Source organism: Oncorhynchus masou, chromosome 22, assembly GCF_036934945.1.
Source record: "Oncorhynchus masou masou isolate Uvic2021 chromosome 22, UVic_Omas_1.1, whole genome shotgun sequence".
Taxonomy (NCBI): Eukaryota; Metazoa; Chordata; class Actinopteri; order Salmoniformes; family Salmonidae; genus Oncorhynchus; species Oncorhynchus masou.
Genome location: NC_088233.1, coordinates 22,515,298 through 22,533,337, shown reverse-complemented (window position 1 = coordinate 22,533,337; position 18,040 = coordinate 22,515,298). Strand labels below are relative to the sequence as shown.

At 41.0% G+C, this 18,040-nt stretch overlaps 1 protein-coding gene across 2 annotated transcripts in view; it reads right to left on the bottom strand.

Annotated features, from left to right (window-relative positions):
* The window catches only part of LOC135509197 (inositol 1,4,5-trisphosphate receptor type 2-like), a 137,188-nt gene extending 120,022 nt beyond the window's left edge, over positions 1–17,166 (bottom strand). For both annotated transcript variants that reach the window (XM_064929648.1, XM_064929649.1), the window contains exons 1-3: positions 16,767–17,166; positions 1,165–1,235; positions 609–727 (exon numbers count right to left, since the gene is read on the bottom strand). In XM_064929648.1, the coding sequence (XP_064785720.1) occupies positions 609–727; positions 1,165–1,235; positions 16,767–16,858 (282 nt within the window). In that variant the 5' untranslated portion in view covers positions 16,859–17,166. The remainder of the gene's footprint in view (positions 1–608; positions 728–1,164; positions 1,236–16,766) is intronic.
* Between the last annotated feature and the right edge of the window lie 874 nt (positions 17,167–18,040).

Sequence of the window (18,040 nt, the reverse complement as noted above, 5' to 3'; positions counted from 1 at the left end):
AGTGATTGTGTGTCTCGGCTTGCTCAAACTGATCTTGGTTGACTTTTTTTTAGAGGGGCAATCAGCAGTTTCTACATCTATTTTTGGGTGTACCCATTGAATCTTAACTTATAAATGCCTCAATGCCATAGTTTAACTGACGTACCCAATCAGAATCCAAAATATAAGTTTATTGTAGAAAGTAAATGTAAACAAGCACTGTATAGCCTCAAAACATTGTTAAAATGATCATTTTGATATCATGTAGGATCAGTCCTTGCATCCATAGCTCGGTCTATGAATTTGAGAGTGGTTACACATCTCCAGCCCCATCCCTTACCTTTTTACCCAAACAGTGGCTGGAAGAACACCTTGATGTTGTTTCAATTGCTCATTGGCCCTTTAAAGCAGTGCCCTTCAGTCCAGGTCCTGGCCTACAGGGCATGCAGACTGTTGTTCCAGACCAGCACTAATACTTGATTTGACTAATTCACTATAGTAATGATTAAGCCCTTGATTCAGTGAATCGGTTGTGTTAGTGCCAGGATGGATCAAAATCCTGCACACCCTGTGGTTGCCTTGCCCAGGACTGTGAATGAAGAAGACTCGGACTTGCAGACAGTTTATACCTGTAATTTCTTGAATAGGTCTTCTTCTGTGTTGTTGTTGCCTTGTTTGCCCTGTTTGGCCTTCCAGAACTGCTTCTGAGCTGAGTACCTGTTCATCGGACACACCTTGAACAGGCAGTCTGGAGAGAGACACAAGATATGGAGAGGAAGAAAGAAATCCGGAGGAAAAATGTAGAAAGATATAAAGAAATAGAAACAGGGAGGGAGGAGTGTTAGAGAGTGAGAGGAATACATACATGAATCAAACATACATGTTTTTTATATTAGTAATTTAGCAGACAATCATATGCGGAGCGACTTACAGTTAGTGTATTAATCTTACAACAGCTAGGTGAGGCAATCATATAGCTCTGTCCTAGTAAGTACATTTTCCTCAATAAAGTCACTATCAGCAAAGTCAGAACTTGTAAGGGGGAAAGAAAAGTGAAGGACAAGTGTTAATTCACAAAAAGCACACTAATACATACTAATTTGAATGGCAGCGTGTCAATTTAACTGTCCCTTGAGTCTTGGTGACCTATGTGATTGTGCAGCTGGTCAGACTCCTCCCACTCACCTCTAAACTTTTTGGGTGGATTGGCCAGGTCTCCTGCATCGGGCTGCACCACACACCTGTCATCAACAAGCCTGGGGAGAAAACATCCCAACATCATATACACACCATTGATGCAGTTCATATGGGAGAGAACATAACACACATCTTTCCTACTATTAATTAAACTCCATGACAGAGCTCCACGGCAGGCATGTTCTACAGTTTCCTATGATCCAATACACCTTCATCTCCCAGAATAGACAGTGGTACTCCATGGCAGACAGGGTTGTTGATGATGTCTCAAACCCAGGTTGAAGACAAGAGGATTACAATATCATATAACTCTTTGCATAAATGAGGAATAATTCTAAGAATGGGACCAGCGATGCTAGTTAGCGACGGCGCTGGTCCCATGCGTTTGTTCATTTTCACAAGCTTCATAATGCAATGATTAGCTTGTCCTAACCTGGTCATCTTCAACCTAGTCTAGAACCAGACTACCAACATAGCATGTAAGAAGGAAGAAATCAGATCAGCAAGCATTGTATGTGATCATCCTCATTGGATGTTGAATTCAGAGCATTGCCAGATTTCATTAGTGTGTAGATATAATCGCTGATTGTGATGGTTAGTGTTTACTGTATGTTTTACAATGATAACAGGGCCAGTATTCAAAAAGCTTTTCAAAGTATGTGTAGTGATCTTGTATCAGGTTGACACCTATCCATGTAACATTATTATTATCTAAAAAACTAAACTAATATCAGCGCTAATACTGAGATTCTTAGGGGCAATTCCATGGCAACAGACTGATGCTGAAACACATATTTTACTTTATAATATGTGCCAAACATAAACAAAGTATGGCAAAGTCAAACAAACCATACAATTCTATGCACAAGGTCGACTTTACAATTTCCAATGAATATTTTACAAAATTGCATTTGCATCTGCACTGTTCAAGTAAAACAATGTGAACTTTTCAGGTGAAATTGTTAAAAGTAGTCCTTGTGCATAGAGTCGTATGGTTTGTTTAAGTTTGCAATCATTGTTTTTTGTTTGACATACATTTTAAAGTGAAAAATCTCATCATTCTGTTTCCGTGGAATTGCCCTTAGTGAATATAGGCCCTGGTCTAGTTGAAATGGAAACAGTGAATTCTGTAAAGGGCTTGGTGGGGCCACAGGAAATGCTCTTGGCTTCTCTGTGTGGCTGATTAGTCCTAAATGCTGATAAGTTGACATCTAACCGCCTTGTCTCCACAAGGCATGCCTGGATTTTATAGTCAATGTCATTGTCATTGTATAGTCAACCAGCCTGCAACAACAATTAGATTGCTTAAAGTTTTATAGCTACAATAAAACTACAATATCTTTAGAGAATTGTCCAGAAGACTGGTGAACTTCACAAAACATACTGTCCATCCACACTGAACTAACACACCAACGCAGCGTGATATAACATGTCAGTGTTACTACATTCTTACAGAAGCTTTGAGAAACTATAAACTCAACATGATTCTGTTGGCACTCGGCAGAGAATGTGCCTCTATTCTTCACTTCTAACTTTTATGTGACCTAGCTGCATCATGTGAAACAAGTATATATTATATCATCACATTTCAGTTTATGCTAGCCTGGTCCCAGATCTGTTTGTGCTTTCTTGCTAACTCCTATGGTGGTCATTGACACACCAATGAACATAGGATTTGGCATGACAGCACAAACAGATCTGGCACCAGGCTAAGACCAGGATAGCTGATGCCAGTCTGAGACAAAAACAAAATTGTGACAATGTGTAAAGTTCCACGCGATATGGGGAAGGAAGCCCAGTGTGAGGCATCCTCTTATTGTGTTGACTGGAGATTATCCTTGTGGTCGGTTTCATCCTTAGTGTGTGTGTTCTCTGCTCGTCTGCATTGCTAAAGAAATAACCAGCAGATTATTGTATCCAATGCAGTTCCATGCGCTTGACTTACAACTGAACAAGATTTACAAATAGCTTAGTCACCTAGCAAACGCCTGGGGTGTTTCTACACATTACTTCGAGCACACTAACTTTTGTATCGCTCTTCTTCTGCGATATTCATATCCTCATCTGACTCCAGATTTTAAACACAGCCATAGCTCAGCCTCTGACTCAAACAGTAGGGGTGTATTCAGTGATGTAGAACATTCAGAACGTTGCAATGCAGATAGCATAGAGCGTACAATGATTAGATAGACAATGACAGGATTGTTCTACGCAATCTATTTCCATCTGAACATTCTGCACCCTCCTGAACAGGCCCCTGGCATCTTCATGCACTCGCCTGTCATAATCACATTCATCATAAACAAGTCTTCACTGGAATACACATTCATCTACCCTACTAAGATGCAAGGCACAGTCCCTCTGGTTGAGACAAAGCTGGCAGTCCAACTACAGTGAGTCAGCCAGGTATTTTTTTTTGCTGCCATAGCTGTTGATCATTCAGTTCCAACTGTCTGGCTGTGGTTGTGCATATGTCCTATTCCTCAGCTCCCATTTCAAAGTCTCATCTAAACTAGATGCAATAGGGTCCAATAGGATTTCAAATCAAGTGCTACACAACAAAACAGGACGCATTATACTCATTACTCTAGCTAACACGAGTAACCTTAAGTTCCCGAAAGCCCAGGCCCACATTCATTAGGCACCAAATGAAAGAAAAAGTGACCAACAAGGAGGGACTGCCTGAAGCTTGTCCAATACGAAACGCACATTTTCATTTTTTCCAATTGCAAAAGGCTTTGCTACAGTGTCCCCTAATGAATAAGCTCATGACTCTGCTCAGTTCAAAGAGCTAGGGCCCTATTCATTATAAATCAAATGGGGAAAAAATTACCTAAACAGGGAGGGACTACTTGTACAATAACAAACGCTCATTTTAAAATGCTTCCCATTGCATGACTTAGTTAATACGACCCTGGTCCTGGAACTAAAAGTTGAACATGAAACAGCGGTACATCCGGCCAACAGAATACGGGCAAGCTCATTACAGTGCATTCGGAATGTAACCAGACCGCTCGACTTTCCACATTGTTTCGCTAAACCATATTCTAAAATTGATTAAATAAATAAAAATCCTCAATCTACACACAACACCCCATAACAACAAAGCAAAAACAGGTTATTAGAATTTTTGCAAATGTAAAACAGAAAATAGCCTATTTACATAAGTATTCAGACCCTTTGCTATGAGACTTGAAACTGAGCTCAGGAGCATCCTGTTTCCATTGATCATCCTTGAGATGTTTCAACAACTTGATTGGAGTCCACCTGTGGTAAAGTCAATTGATTTAACAAGATTTGGAAAGGCACACACCGTCTATATAAGGTCCCATAGTTTACAGTGCATGTCAGAGCAAAGACCAGGCCATGAGGTCAAAGGAATTGTCCGTAGAGCTCCGAGACAGGATTGTAGCGAGGCACAAAAAAGGGGAAGAGTACCAAATGTCTGCAGCATTGAAGGTCCCCAAGAACACAGTGACCTCCATCATTCTTAAATGGAAGAAGTTTGGAATCACCAAGACTTCCTAGAGCTGGCCACCCGGCCAAACTGAGCAACCAGGGGAGAAGGTCCTTAGTCCAGGAGGTGACCAAGAACTCAATGGTCACTCTGACAGAGTTCTAGAGTTCCTCTGTGGAGATGGGAGAACCTTCCACATCTCTGCAGCACTACACCAATCAGGCCTTTATGGTAGACTGGCCAGATGGAAGACATTCCTCAGTAAAAGGCACATGACAGCCCGCTTGGATTTTGCCAAAAGGCACCTAAATACTCTCAGAACACGAGACACAAGATTCTCTGGTCTGATGAAATCAAGATTGAACTCTTTGGCCTGAATGCCAAGAGTCATGTCTGAAGGAAACCTGCCACCATCCCTACGGTGAAGCATAGTGGTGGCAGCATTATGCTGTGGGGATCTTTTTCAGTCTCTGAATGTCCTTGAGTGGCCCAGCCAGAGCCCAGACTAGAACCCGATCGAACATCTCTGGAGAGACCTGAAAATAGCTGTGTAGTGACGCTCCAACAAACCACAAAGTTTGAGAAGATCTGCAGAGAAGAATGGGAGAAACTCCCCAAATACAGCTGTGTCAAGCTTGTAGCGTCATACCCAAGAAGACTCGAGGCTGCAATCTCTGCCAAAGGTGCTTCAACAAAGTACTGAGTAAAGGGTCTGAATACTTATGTAAATGTGATATTTCAGTTTATAAAATTTGCAGAAAAAACTATTAACCCATTTTTGCTTCGTCATTATTTTATTTTTTTATTTTTTTTAACCTTTATTTTACTAGGCAAGTCAGTTAAGAACAAATTCTTATTTTCAATGACGGCCTAGGAACAGTGGGTTAACTGCCTGTTCAGGGGCAGAACGACAGATTTGTACCTTGTCAGCTCGGCGATTCGAACATGCAACCTTTCGGTTACTAGTCCAAAGCTCTAACCACTAGGCTACTCTGGGATATTGTGTGACAAAAAAAGTTTTGAAAAAACAAAAAAGGGGTCTGAATACTTTCCAAATGCATTATGTATCTCCATTACATTATACATTATGACAAGGCAAAAGACGACAGGCCGTGGTGACCAAAATAAACGTGACCACACAGATCTTCTGATATAAGAATACAGTAGAATGGCCAACTTACTGCTCAGATGAAGCATGATACAGAATACAGTATACCAAATATTAAGAACACCTTCCTAATATTGAGTTGCACCCCCCCTCCCTTTTGCCCTCAGAACAGTCTCAATTTGTCGAGGCTCGGACTCCACAAGGTGTCAAAGCATTTCCACAAGGATGCTGGCCCATGTTGATTCCAAAGCTTCCCATAGCTTTGTCAAGTTAGCTGGATGTCCTTTGGGTGGTGGACCATTCTTGAACACATGGGAAACCGTTGAGCATGAAAAAGCCAGCAGTGTTGCAGTTCTTGACACAAACCGTGCACCTGGCACCATAGGAGGTTGGTGACACCTTAATTGGGAGGATGGGCTCGTGGTAATGGCTGGAGCAGAATGGTATCAAAAATGTCCAACAAATGGATTGATGCCATTGCAGTTGCTCCATTCCAGGCATTATTATGAGCCATCCTTCCCTCAGAAGCCTTCACAGCCTGGCACCTACTACCAATGTTCCCTCTAAAGAAAAATGTGGCACCGAGAAAATTTCAGGTCTGCTGAGCGCAAACATGAACATTCTGTGCAATTTCCAGCTCGCGTTTACTGTGAACACTGAGGCTGTACCTGCTTTAAGTTAGTATTAACAATGGCCAAGCAGGCAACTGAGGTCATAATCATAATGCAGGCCTACCATCAAAAACAATGGAGAAAATGCATCCCATAACATTACATAGAAATAGCTGTTCTATCATTCAGCCTACCATAGCAGCCAATGTGCTGTGTTCAAATGTAAGTCTACATTCCATGAGACTTAAGAAAAACATGCCGGACTTGACATGAACCTGTTTATGCACAGACAAGAAGGTGACTGAAAAGATTGTGTTGTTTGATGCAAGAAACCACTTTACAAAATAAAATGTAGCCTGCCTCAAAATACAACACTGCCACTTTAAGACAACCAAAAAAGTTCTTTACCCGACTTGCTTTTCAAAGATGTCTAGAATGTACACGTTGAGCTCTTGTAGGAAGCATTCACTCCCCTATTGCTGATTGCAAATTATCTATAACTGGGCTAATAGATCACTAACAATCAAAGAATATGAACAAAATGTGCACAAATGGCTACATGCAGCTCTTGCTTTGATCTCAAAATAAGCACATTATGCTCAACCACAGCTGTAAACAGTAAATTGCACAGAGCCATTTGCATATAGGCCTACTGTAGTTCTGATTGGTTATGCCGCACAGGACTGTGTAGAGTACAAGTCTTGAGCAATAAAATCCTACACCAATGCAATAGAATCCTACTCTATAACAAAATCTCTAGTTAGTTTTGTTTCAGTATGTTGCACTGAAAGTGGCTAATATGATCACAATTGCCCCAGTAAAGGGAAACGTTGAGTGTTAACAGTGAAAACTCTAGAAAGTTGAGGGAAGTTCATTTTCCTGCTTCTCTCCATGTGCTGATAGTTTCTCTGTGCTCTGCCCAGCAGTCCAGGGGAGCTGTCTCGGTGCGATGCTGCACATGCGTGCAGCTTAGAGGGAACATTGCCTACTACCATACCCCGTTCAAAGGCACTTCATTCTTTTGTCTTGCCAATTCAATCACTGAATGACACCTATAGGTTAAAGAAGGATTTTTAAGCCCGTCTCATCCCCTTCATCTATACTGATTGAAGTTTATATAACAAGTGACATCAATAAGGAATTATAGCTTTCACCTGGTCAGTCTGTAATGGGAAGAGCAGGTGTCCTTAATGTTTTGTACACTCATTGTATAAGAGTAGAATGTTAGCTTTACATAAAAGAGAAGTTTTTGAATAGAAAGCAGAACTGCCATAAGGGCATGCTTCAATTTGATAAAGACAATGGAGAGAAGGTTGGGTAGGCACACACACCACAGCTAGCTTAATGTCACCAATGGAGCTTGAATGCTTTATTAATTTTTTTAATGATATATATACACACACACACACAGTACACAAAGTGTGGACACACCTACTCATTCAAGAGTTTCTTTATTTGGACTATTTTCTACATTGTAGAATAAATGGTGAAGACATCAAAACTATGAAATAACACATATGGAATAAAGTAGTAACCAGAAAGCGTTAAAAATCTAAATATATTGAATTTGGAATTCTTGAATTCTGTTAGATGCTTTTAAAACCTCTTTGCAATAAGGAATTGAGACCAAACAGTCAAGAAAAGTTAAGTTTTTAATACCAAGGACACACACAGCTGAGTGCATACATTTAGAAAGCTCACAACACATTTTATACTCTTCTCTTGTAGGCATAACCTCCCCAGCTATACATTTTATGACCCCAATGAGGTTCCCTCATTTCCCCTGTGGAACGTCCATGGTTCTCTCTTTGTTTAGCCATATGTCAAAATCACACCATGTCCATCTTCCGTTCTGGGCCTGAGCCTGCCCTCTGATCCGAGGCAATTTCCTCTTATCTGATTAGGTCAACCTTTCTAAATAAGCATACACACAGTTTCATGACCTAAACTCCATTAATACTCAGTAATCATTCACTAAACAGGATGCAAACGACAGTTTAACTTGAAACATGTTAGAATCCATCAATTATACATAAATCACTGACAGAATCAATAGCAAAGCACCCCCACACCTCCTCCTTCATGCTTCACAGTGGGAACTACACATTCAAAGATCATCCATTGACCTACTCTGCATCACAAAGACATGGCGGTGGAACCAAAAATTGGGATTTATCAGATCAAAAGGACAGATTTCCACCAGTCTAATGTCCATTGTTTGTGTTTCTTGAACTGAGCAAGTCTCTTCTTCTTAGTCTCCTTTAGTAGTGGTTTCGTTGCAGCAATTCGACCATGAAGGCCTGCTTCATGCAGTCTCCTCTGAACAGGGGATGTTGACATGTGTCTGGTACTTGAACTCTGAAGTATTTATTTGGGCTGCAAACTGAGGTGCAGTTTAACTCTAACGAACGTATCCTCTGCAGTAGAGGTAACTCTGGGTCTTCCTTTACTGTGGCGGTCCTCATGAGAGCCAGTTTCATCAGAACACTTGGTTTTTGTGACTGCACTTGAAGAACCTATCAAAGTTCTTGAAATGTTCTGGATTGACTGACCATGTCTTAAAGTAATGATGGATTGTCGTTTCTCTTTGCTTATTTGAGCTGTTCTTGCTATAATATGGACTTGGTATTTTACTAAATAGGGCTATCTTCTGTATAACCCCACTACCTTGTTACAACATAACTGATTGGCTCAAACGCATTAAGGAAAGAAATTCCACAAATTAACTTTGAACAAGGCACACCTGTTAATTGAAATGCATTTCAGGTGACTACCTCATGAAGCTGATTGAGAGAATGGGCAGTTGTCATCAAGGCAAATGTTGGCTATTTGAAGAATCTCAAATGTAACATATTTTCATTTGTTCAACACTTTTGGTTACGACATGATTCCATGTGTTATTTCATGGTTTTGATGTAGTTACTATTATTATACAATGTAGAAAATAGTAAAAAGAAAAACCTGGAATGACTAGGTGTATCCAAACTTTTCATTGGTACTGTATGTACAGTTGAAGTCTGAAGTTTACATACACCTTAGCCAAATAAATTTTAACTCAAGTTTCACAATTCCTGACATTTAATCCTAGTAAGAAAATCCCCGTCTTAAGCCAGTTAGGATCACCACTTTATTTTAAGAATGTGAAAATGTCCAAATAATAGGAGAGAGAATTATTTATTTCAGCTTTTATTTCTTTCATCACATTCCCAGTGGGTCAGAAGTTTACATACACTCAATTAGTATTTGGTAGCATTGCCTTTAAAATTGATTAACTTGGGTCAAACATTTTGGGTAGCCATCCACAATAAGTTGGGTGTATTTTGGCCTATTCCTTCTGACAGAGCTGGTGTAACTGAGTCAGGTTTGTAGGCCTCCTTGCTCGCACACACTTTTTCAGTTCTTCCCACAACTTTGTTTTATGGGATTGGGGTCATGGCTTTGTGATGGCTACTCCAATACCTTGACTTTGTTGTCCTTAAAACATTTTGCCACAATTTTGGAAGTATGCTTGGGGTCATTGTCCATTTGGAAGACCCATTTGCGACCAGTCCCTCCTGCAGCAAAGCACCACCACAACATGATGCTGCCACCACTGTGCTTCACGGTTGGGATGGTTTTCTTCAGCTTGTAAGCCTCCCCCTTTTTCCTCCAAACATAACAATGGTCATTATGGCCAAATAGTTATATCGTTTCATCAGACCAGAGGACATTTCTCCCAAAAGTACGATCTTTGTCCCCATGTGCAAACTGTAGTCTGGCTTTTTAATGGCGGTTTTGGAGCAGAGGCTTCTTCCTTGCTGACCTTCAGGTTATGTCAATATAGGACTCGTTTTACTGTGGATAACGATACTTTTGTACCTGTTTCCTCCAGCATCTTCACAAGGTCCTTTGCTGTTGTTCTGGGATTGATTTGCACTTTTTGCACCAAAGTACATTCATCTCTATGAGACAGAAAGGGTCTCCTTCCTGAGCGGTATGACGGCTGCATGGTGTTTATACTTGCGTACTATTGTTTGTACAGATGAACGTGGTACCTTCAGGCATTTGGAAATTGCTCCCAAGGATGAACCAGACTTGTGGAGGTCTACAGTTTTTGTAAACTTCCGACTTCAACTGTATGCATGCATGTACGTACACACTACCGTTCAAAAGGTTGGGGTCACCTAGAAATATCCTTGTTTTTGAAAGAAAAGCACTTTAAAAAAATATTAAAAAGCACAGTGAAGAGGCAACTCCGGGATGCTGGCCTTCTAGGCAGAGTTCCTTTGTCCAGTGTCTGTGTTCTTATGCCAATCTTTTATTGGCCAGTCTGAGATATGGCTTTTTCTTTGCAACTCTGACTAGAAGGCCAGCATCCCGGAGTCGCCTCTTCACTGTTGAAACTCGTGTTTTGCGGTTACTATTTAATGAAGCTGCCAGTTGAGGACTTGTGAGGCGTCTGTTTCTTAAACTAAACACTAATGTACTTGTCCTCTTGCTCAGTTGTGCACCTGGGCCTCCCACTCCTCTTTCTATTCTGGTTAGAGCCAGTTTGCGCTGTAATGCTGGGTAATGCTGATTTGAAGGTGGCTTTGAGGGTGGCTGTTGTCAATGTGTTCCTGGTTCGAGCCCAGGTTGGGGCGAGGAGAGGTGGAAGCTATACGGTTACACTGGCAATACTAAAGTGCCTATAAGAACATCCAATAGTCAAATGTATATGAAATACAAATGGTAGAGAGAAATAGTCCTATAATAACTACAACGTAAAACTTCTTACCTGGGAATATTGAACACTCATGTTAAAAGGAACCACCAGCTTTCATATGTTCTCATGTCCTGAGCAAGGAAATTATACGTTAGCCTTCTTACATGGCACATATTGCACTTTTACTTTCTTCTCCAACACTTTGTTTTTGCATTATTTAAACCAAATTGAACAGGTTTCAATATTTGAGGCTAACTGGATTTTTTATTGATGTATTATATTAAGTTAAAATAAGTGTTAATTCAGTATTGTTGTAATTGTCATTATTACAAATAAATAAAAAATTAATAAAAAATTTAAAATAAAATAAAAATTGGCTGATTAATCTGTATCGGGTTTTTTTGGTCCGCCAATAAATCGGTATCGGCGTTGAAAAAAAAATCATAATCGGTTGACCTCTACTTCTGGCATCTTCGAAATTAAGTTCCCTCGTTTTGTTGTTTGGCTACTTGAAGAGAACTAGGGCCCATCACTCGCAGACCACCTCTTCCAATACATTTCTGGAAAAGGGTGCATATAATTCTACTATTCGCATACTGAAAATGCGCCATGCGTGATTGAGTTGTTTCCCGCTATTCGTTGATTTCAGTAGAGCATCCCCATATCTAATTGATCAGCTGTTGTCAAAGCCAAAATTAGTATTACATCCAGGCATTTAAAGTACACTGGATTTTCGAAATGTCACATCATTAAACTGCCTATTTAGGACGCAAGTATGGGTATTTGGACAACCATTCATGTGACCCTTTAAACTTCTTTGGGATCGGTGTCCCTTCCACAGGATGGTTGAGCTAACCTGGGCTAATGCGATTCGCATGTGGTTGTATGTAACAGGAACATTTCCCAGGACATAGACATATCTGATATTGGCAGAAAGATCAAGAAGAATTTAAGTTTACTGCACTGTCCAATTTACAGTAGCTATTGCAGTGAAAGAATACCATGCTATTGTTTGAAGAGAGTGCACAATTTTGAACATGAAAAGTTATTAGTAAACAAATTAGGCACATTTGGGCAGTCGATACAAGAATTAACAGAAATGCAATGGTTCATTAAATCAGTCTAAAACTTTACACACACTAATGCCATCTAGTGGCCAAAATCTAAACTGCACCTGGGCTGGAATACATTGTGGCCTTTCTCTTGCATTTCAAAGATGGTAAAAAAAATAATACAAATAAAATAAACTTTATTTTGTATTATCTTTTACCATATCTATTGTGTTATATTCTACTACATTCCTTTCACATTTCCAGAAACGTCAAAGTGTGTCCTTTCAAATGGTACCAAGAAAATGCATATCCTTGCTTCAGGGCCTGAGCTACAGGCAGAGTTGGGTATGACATTTTAAGCATTTTTTTTAAGGGCCTAATCCTTAAGAGGTTTTAACAGCCCCTATTTGACTCATTTTCAGCTACAACTTCAAGTCCACTGGAGAAGATCAACTTGAGAAGTGAGGTGTAGAATTACTGATCTAGAAATAGTATTCCCTGCCAAATAATAGGTTTAGTGTGATAAAGATTTGCAGAGCTACGTCTCCCTGGCTCAGGCGATCCCCCTACCAAACACGCACGCACAACCAGGCATTGATTGATTGATTGGATTCATCTCTTCAGTCGGTCCTGTGATTGAGTGTAGTCTGTCCTAGGAGTGTGAAGGTGAACGGAAAGGCACTGGAGCGAACAGCCCTTGCTGTCTCTGCCTGGCCAGTTCTCTCTCCACCTGGATTCTCTGCCTCTAACCCTATCATGGGGGCTGAGTCACTGGCTTACTGGTGCTCTTCCATGCTGTCCCTAGGAGGGGTGCATCACTTGAGTGGGTTGAGTCACTGACGTGATCTTCCTGTCCAGGTTGGGTTCATGCCATGGGGGAGGTCTTCGTGGGCTATACACAGCCTTGTCTCAGGGTAGGAAGTTGGTGGTTTGAAGATATCCCTCTAGTGGTGTGGGGGCTGTGCTTTGGCAAAGTGGGTGGGGTTATATCCTGCCTGGTTGGCCCAGTCCGAGGTTATAATCGGACGGGGACACAGTGTCTCTCAGCCTCCAGTATTTATGCTCTAATAGTTTGTGTTGGGGCGCATAGAATCAGTCTGTTATATCTGGAGTATTTGTCCTGTCTTATCCGGTGTCCTATGTGAATTTAAGTATGCTCCCTCTAACACTCTCTCATGGAACCTGAGCTCGAGGACCATGCCTCGGGACTACCTTTTTTTCTCGGACCTGCTGTTTTCGACTCTCTAGCGCACCTACTGTCTAACTCTGAATGATCGTCTATGAAAAGCCAACTGACATTTACTCCTGAGATGCTGACCTGTTGCACCCTCTATAACCACTGTGATTATTACTATTATTTGACCCTGCTGATCATCTATGAACGTTTGAACATCTTGGCCATGTACTGTTATAATCTCCACCCGGCACCGCCAGAAGATGACAGGCCACCCCTCAGAGCCTGGTTCCTCTCTAGGTTTCTTCCTAAGTCCCTGCCTTTCTAGGGAGTGTTTCCTAGCCACCGTGCTTCTACATCTGCATTGCTTGCGGTTTGGGGTTTTAGGCTGGGTTTCTGTATAGCACTTTGTGACATCGGCTTATGTAAAAAGGGCTTCATAAATAAATTTGATTGGACACTTGTGTCAATTACAGAACATTTCCTAGGATTTTCTACATGCAGCAACACTTGGACAACACGTGAATAATGCTGAAAATACCAGTAAAAGCACAGCCCTACATGTGGTTAGCTCAGTGTTTCCCAAACTCTGTCCTCAGGACCCCAAGGGGTGCACATTTTGGATTTTGCTCTAGCACTACAAGGATGATTCAAACAAATCAACTAATCAAGCTTTCATTATTTGAATTAAAAGCAAAACGTGCACCCCTTGGGGTCCCCAGGACCGAGCTTGGGCAACGCAGGGTTAACTGATATGTTACATACCTAAACAGGCGTTGTAAGATTGAGCATGCACCTGCAATGTAGTTAGGCAGGATCTCTGCCACTGACTTCCTGGGCCTTGAATGAGGCTTATTTTTTTAGGAGTGTGTAATGTTGATAAAGTACACCACACAGACCTGGCTGTCAGACTGCATCAGTTAATGAATCACTGACAGACTTTATACCTGCACTTTGCATTCAGTCATTTTATGGCCTTGACATTTGCATTGAGATTGGCTTTGACCAGTTACTTTTCAGTAACATAAAGTAGGTCATATGATTCATATTGTTGGCATAGGTCCATCTGCAGCCTTTATAGGCTTCATCTGCCCAGGTTACAAGCCAGTCTATCCCTATATAAACATTGTTCCCATTCTGCTTGAAATTGCTGATCTGATACAGTGTGATTGCTGAAAGCAATGGGATTTCACCTATCCACTAATTTTACAGATCAGTGAGGACACATTGAAGGTATTAAAATATGGCTTGTGTGCCTCGTGAACACACTGGGGTTCGGAGTGACCATAATAGATAGGTGGAATTCAGGAGTGATCCTCTGCTCATGCCTGCTATGCTTTTGGAGAGTGGCTGTTTGAAAGCACAGAAAGAGAAAGTAGATTGAGAGAATGAAAGCGAGGGAGAGAATGTGAGAAAGAGCGGGAAGTGGGTGGGGCAGATTCAAGCCACAGAGGCAGTCTGTCAATTCAAGCCTGTTCCTGGCCTAGAGGGCAGAGTGCAGAGCTGAGAGATTCACTGAAGTGCTGGAGCCGCATTTGAACTTTCTTCTTGTCGTCACTATAATAACTCAGCTTGTCTATTTGGTGCATTAGTCAATTCTCTTCCGAGTTAATATTTGTAGAAATTCTCAGATGGTCCTTGGAATGAACTGTTATTTATTATAATAAACTTCCATTCCTTGAAAGAAACACTACAATTAAGTGACAATGGCATGGGTTTAGTTTGTCGAGGGCCAATTTATCAACCAAACACCGGCTTCGAGGGCATTATAACTTTCATACAATGGGTTACCACCATATTCAAATTATGATTGACATATTTTCATTTAAAAAAATATTATTTATATGAATTTTTCATACTATTTCATCCTACCACAAGATATAGTCCTGACACAAATCTAGGGTTGCTACCCAAGCCGGGCTGGTCGTTCGTTCGATTGGTTCGGTTGCCAGAGACGCGACCCAGTCGTTAAGTATCTATGTCCGTGACCCAGTTGTTCATTCTAAACATTCCGTTGCCATACTGGCAGGCAACGTTCTTATCCCCTGCTTGCTAGCTAGCCAACAGCTAACTTACATTCACATCAAAAAAAAGTGCAGTCAGAATAACAGCAAAGCAGCTGCATTTGCTAAAGCGGTTTTCTAGCGACATTTGGATACATCCATAACAATGAGGGGCGAATTTGCCTGGCATAGAAAATGTGCTCACTCGTCACTGTTGTTCAGAGGAGCTAGCCAACAACACAGCTAACACAATCACTTCAAACTGAAGCTGGAAAGACTGCAAACTAGCTGCACTTCGTTTCATTTGACCTTTTTTCAAGTTACATTATATATATATCCATAAAAATGGATTATACAAATCTCCGCTAAATAGGCATTTTAACGTCCTCGATTTAGCCGGTGGTAACTTGTGGAATAGACACCGGAGGTTTTAACCAATCAGCATTAGACCCACCCATTGTATAATACTACACCATTTAAGAGTACTTGTTAGACCTACTCTGGGAAGAATCCATTCAGCAACCAGTACCCCAAAACTCTGAGTACAAGTTACTCACTGTGACCTTTTGTGCTCAACCAGTGGTCCCCCTGCCCCCAGACTATAGTGCACCTATATGGGTACCTTACTTTGGCCTTCCTTCACTGATGTCAAAAAACAGACCGTAAACCTCATTCAGATTCTGTGCATTTGGGAAAGGTTTTCATTACCCAAAAGTTAAACATTTACATATTTTTAAAGTGGAACGGTTAGTGAAGGTTTTCTATCATAACTTTCAGCAGATGAAAGTATTGGCCACACACAATAGCAGCTTTACAGTAACTGCAGACAACTGTGGTATTTTGGATAATCATACTGCACTCAAACTGATGTTAAACTACACTGTACTGCACTTTTTTTTCATAAGGGTGAATTCAACAGCCCAACAATTATTCATGCTGCATTGGAGGACACCCTGGTGAATATATCATACACATTACACACATTACAGCTCTTCTTGATCAAACAGGTGTGAGCATTCAAGTACAATTGTTCAGCTGTCTCACAGCACGTGCTACTACTGCAAAAAGGGCCACGACCTCTCACAAAACACTTCATACTATTTTGATTAGGTCATGGATTACAGTACATAATCCTTTCCCAGTAAACCATTTGGCATTTGACGCCCAGAGAGTAATACAGTGGCTGCATGTGTACAGGACATTGCGCACGCATTGGTTACACTAGCGAGGTACATGCACAAAGTTTGCATTCCTATTATACTTGCATAACGTGCAATGTTACTCATCTTCATTTCCTCCTTGATACAATTGCTTGTGATTAGGCCTTTTCAACTTCCGACTTCTCAACCCCAGATCCACAAGACACCAATCGCACACTGCATGTTACATTGACCCATTTCATGCATCAGACGCCAAACGAGCCTGTACCTGTTTGTCACAGATTTTCATCAAACATGGTTTTAGATACACATAATATTTAATTAGATTAGAGGGAACATACCCCAATGTACTGATGAAGCCATTGACAGTGCCTTCTGCGTACAGCGACACAATGTCTCCAATATGAAGAAAACTTGATCTGTTGTCTGACATTTTCGCTTAATTCTGTCCAAAAGTCGTCTTTCCAGTCTCGGTTTGATTAAGTTATTACTCTGACACGTTACAATGTATCTTTGCAACAATCCTGCGTATCAATCGTCAAATTGCGAACAACACCGCCCCGAAACGAGACATGTTTTCACGTTACCAGTCAAAATTACAAAAATACGACAAAAGGAAAACCTTGGAGTTACTGTAAACAAACTGCCGATTTAGTTTATGAACCCAACTTCTTCCCGTGTTCAGACAGCATAATGTTCTCTCTTTCACATCAACTTTAGGGGAGGAGACTGGTTCTGTTGGAGGCGCAGATAGAGAACCAGTCAGCCTATCCCGTCTAAAGTAGGCCCACTCATATCCAAATGCTTTGAGAAGCAATGGATGAACAATTCTGCTATGTAAGTGTGTACATGAGTAGACACAGCAATAAATTATATAATAGAACATTTCCTGGCTATTTCTTGCAAACTTGCTCTGTAATGAGATAAATTAGTGGACATCAATGGCCTGGAGTTCCGGGTTATGCAATGGTGTGAGTGTGCTTGTGCGTGGGTATGTGTGTGTGTGTATGTGTATGTGTATGTGTGTGTGTGTGTTGCCGCGTTCAAAACAACTGGGAACTCGGACATCTTCAACTTCAGTCCGTTCAAGACAACTGGGAATAAAACAAGTTCCGACAGGGAACTCGGGCCTCTTTGTAGATTTCCGACTTTCCGACCTGAACATCACTGACGTCATGATTTGACCTCGTATTTTTCCAAGTTCACAGTTGTCGTGAAAGCACCATAAACCAAAGCAAGTCAAATCAAATTGTATTAGTCACATGCGTCGAATACAACAACAGGTGAAGACCTCACAGTGAAATGCTTATTTACGAGCCCCTAACCAACAACGGAGTTAAAAGTTAAAAGTTAAATAATTTTGAATAAGAAATAAAAATAACAAGTAATTAAAGCAGCAGTAAAATATCAAAAGCAATACTATGTACAGGTGGTACTGTTACAGAGTCAATGTGCGGGGCCCCGGTTTGTTGAGGTAATTGAGGTAATGTGTACATGTAGGTAGATATTAAAGTGACTATGCATAGATGATAACAACAGAGAGTAGCCGGGGCTTGGGGGTAGAAGCTGTTTAGAAGCCTCTTGGACCTAGACTTGGCGCTCCAGTACCGCTTGC